Consider the following 3,690-nt stretch of genomic DNA (forward strand, 5'->3'; position numbering starts at 1 on the left):
ATTAAACATCGGCTGCCCAGTTAAAATGATGCAGAAACTAGATTAGAATCACGCACAGCATTATAAACATCGCATATACCTAGACTCCATAAATTTATGCAAGATGCACTGAAATCCAAATAGTTTTCTTTCACAAAGATCAGGAGCCTATTACAGCCTAACATAACTTGGAAAAGCGAATCATGTATTTAATTATTTATGCTTCTAGATATTTATAGAACTTTTTGGTTTAGCTACTATTGGTAGTCTTAAAAGAAACATGTTAGAGCAGAAGAAAGATTCCAGGCGTATAATGAGCGAAGACAGGATATAGCTAACAGGAATAGTACCTCCCATTGCATGCTCATGCAAGCTGAGTACTCATTTCTACTATGGATTACTATATAAAGATCTCTCCCATCGCTCTACTCAAAGCAGAACTCAATCAAACATCTATCAATCTGTAATTTAAGAACATTTACTGTACATTCTTGTGAAAGATAGAGGAGAAATGGAGTCAAGCCGCAAGGTCTGAGGGTTCATCAAAGGAAAGCCGGTGAAGTCTTTATCCTTCATCGGCGATGCAATATGGGTTCAACAGGGTTCCTAATTACCCCTCCAAGGGATTCGTCGTCAATCAGCTGGACCGTCCATCAACTATCATCATCTTAATCATCACCAACATCATCATGATCATCAGCCAAAGCACAAGCTGGTTCCTTATAATCCAGATAGTACTACTGCAACCTCCTTCTCATTAACTGTAGTAGACTTCACACTGAATCAGGAGCAAGTGACCATTACCGCACGTTTCATTTTATATTCCACCGGCAGAGAGTACTGATCAAAACTCTAACAGTAGTAGTAGTAGTACACCTATAGTTATGCCAAGCTGCTTGACAACGAAAGCGTTGATCTAAAGGCTGAGCCGAAGCAGTTTCCACATCCTCATCAAGAGGTGTTGCAGCAAGTTTAGCAGTAATCTGTATCCTTGATTAATGATCTCCATACGCCATCTATGCACGCAAGTAGCCATCTCTCCATTTTTTGTACTCCTAATAACCTCACAGGATGCTGCTTAACATCCTTCAATTACAACTTTTCAACAAAATAATATAGTTAGGTCATAATCTCTCTCTATCCACTTCTCTTTTATTTTTCTGTTTTGCCTAATAGCATTATCAGAAAAGTAAATGTGAGCAACTTCAGCTGACATGGAATTCATATATTCCTTCAAAGACCAAAACAACAATTTCTTTGGGAATGTAAACAATTTTCCATCCTGCCAGAGCACAGGCAAATAACCAAAAAGAGCATAAACAAATTTCTAGTTATACTGATCTCTTCATTGGACGATCTATTTATGACAAGGAAAATGAACATCAGGACAAGCACCAAAATCTTAACTAATACGACGGAGAGGAACAACTGCAATGAACCAAATGTACAACACATAAGATAGAAATATCCAGTTTCAATTATATTCACTACTAACTACTAAGCTAATATTGCAGCAAGGCATTAATAATCATTCTCCCTCTAACTTCCAGTACTATATGGGGGAAGTCCATCAACAGGGAACAATGCAAATAGAAAGAACTAGTAATTACCAAATTCAAATAGAGTTAACTCTGAGGCAGATACGAGCTCGAAGTGGATTCTTCATCACAACGGTGAATTCTAGCTTTTCTGAAAGATCAACATCATCTCCCTCCACAGCCTCCCATCGAAAATGCCAAACCAAATTAGCCACAAAGTACTCTAGATGAAGCATAGCCAAAGCATAGCCTGGGCAAATTCTCCTACCAGCGCCAAATGGCATCATCTTGATCTCTCTACTTCCTGTTATATCGAACCCTTCCTTATCTGATCCCTCCATTAAGAACCTCTCTGGCTTGAATTCCAAGGGATCCTCCCACACCTTTGGGTCCAAACCCATGTCTGCAACCATGAAATTGATGGTGGCATTCTTCGGGACAACATAGCCATTCAGTTCTACTTCCTCTGTCACCGTATGTGGCAGCACAAAGTGACCAGGCGGGTGTCGCCTAAGACCCTCTAAGATCACTGCTCTCAAGTATGGCATTTTATGCAGATCGTCCTCCTTTACCACCTCTTCTGTCAACTTGCTCTGTTTCTCTCCCACTACACTAGCAATTTCTTGATATAGTTTTCCCTGAATGGAAGGGTTTTTGACCAAGTTGGCCATAACCCACTGTAAGGCGGTGGACGTCGTATCAGTTCCGGCGTTTAGGAATTCACTGCAGAGGCTAACCATTTCCCCATAATTGAGGCTCCTGTTTTCCTCTGGCAATTCCAAATTCAACAGCGTATCCACATAAGCCACCACTTCTTCCTCAGGCTTTTGTTCTTTGGCCCTAATACTTCGAGCTTCAATCAAAGGAATGAAGATCTTCTCTTGCTCTTGACGTAGTTCAATTAGTTCCTTCCAGCGATTCCTAAAGATTATTTTCCCAACTCTGGGTAAGAAATTGAGTATATTGAATCGTCGGAAACCCAGGAGCAACCTGCGCTGAACACCTTCAATTTGTTTGATTTGAGCCTCGTCGAGCTTATCCCCGAAACACATCAACACAAGTAGACAAAACATAGCATACTGAAAATGATCAATTAACCTAACAGAATAATCGGCTTGGGCGTGAAGGAGCTGTTGAAGGAGGATACCCAGCACCCACGACCGGGCCTTGGAGTAGGACTTGACGCGCGATGGGTGGAGGATTTCAGACGTCAGATTTCGCCGGAGAAGACGCCAAACGGGGCCGTAAGGGGCGGAGTTGATGGTACGCTGGTTACTGCTGACGACTGCACTGGTGGGGACAGCTCTTGGCCTGTCGGAAAAAACAGCGCCTTGTTGGACTAAAGCTTGGTAAGCTAAGGAGTGACTGGATACGAATATGGCGGTACGAGACCCAATATTGAGGGTGATTAGAGGACCATACTTAGCCTTGAGGTTACGAAGGATTGGTTCCAAATCAGCGAAGGATCTTCTCGCCCATAATAAGCTTCCGATCACCGGAAAAGTGTAGGGTCCCGGTGGGAGTTTCTTGTTTTTGTGATTGGATTTGGAATTTGAGGAGATAAGATTAAAGAGGGATTTGAGGAAGAAAGAGATGCAGAGAGTGACGACGATGACATACCAAGTTTCCATTATTTTTTAGTTAAATGACTCAACTGAAATAACAGTGCTTCTTTCTATATATTATATTTAAAAAAATACTAGATGAAGATTGAAGAGAAAAGTTTTTATTTGTGTGTGTGTGTAAAGCAAGAAAGAAGACGGAAAGAATAATCTAATGGCAGATGTAGTGGCTGAAAATATGCAACGATAGTCACACTTGTTATAAAATAAATACCGTAAAGTAAAAGACAAGTACAGAGAAACTGATATATTATTCAAACTTCAAACTTATGTACATAATTAACTGAAAATTTATTTATTTATAGAAGAAAGTAAGCAGTTGCGAGACTTTTCAGGAAGCAGCTGCAAGGCTTTTCTGTAGCAGCTTGTAAGTTGTCTGCATGAGCTGCTTGCAACCTACATGTTTAATAAGAAGCTGATACAAATCATTTCATTGAGCTGCTTGCAACCTGCCTGCATCAGCTGCTTGTAGATAAACTTCAACAGAGTACTAAATAGATAATCTTCTTCAGGAAGATTATCTATAGCGGAGTAATAAATGGACATTCACA

At 40.5% G+C, this 3,690-nt stretch overlaps 1 protein-coding gene across 1 annotated transcript; it reads right to left on the minus strand.

The window, feature by feature from the left end:
- Positions 1-312: 312 nt before the first annotated feature.
- Positions 313-3,261, minus strand: LOC107764736 (cytochrome P450 89A2-like). Its single transcript, XM_075234440.1, has 2 exons — positions 1,590-3,261; positions 313-1,077 (listed from the first exon to the last, which is right to left on the minus strand). The coding sequence occupies exon 1, from the start codon at positions 3,146-3,148 to the stop codon at positions 1,595-1,597; it is 1,554 nt and encodes a 517-aa protein (XP_075090541.1). The 5' UTR covers positions 3,149-3,261; the 3' UTR covers positions 313-1,077; positions 1,590-1,594.
- Positions 3,262-3,690: the final 429 nt, after the last annotated feature.

This window comes from Nicotiana tabacum, chromosome 17 (assembly GCF_000715075.1).
Source record: "Nicotiana tabacum cultivar K326 chromosome 17, ASM71507v2, whole genome shotgun sequence".
Classification (NCBI taxonomy): domain Eukaryota; kingdom Viridiplantae; phylum Streptophyta; class Magnoliopsida; order Solanales; family Solanaceae; genus Nicotiana; species Nicotiana tabacum.

Bases quoted from the DNA above. Each gene is read 5' to 3' on its own strand.
- LOC107764736 (XM_075234440.1), bottom strand. From the start codon at position 3,148: ATGGAAACTTGGTATGTCATCGTCGTCACTCTCTGCATCTCTTTCTTC.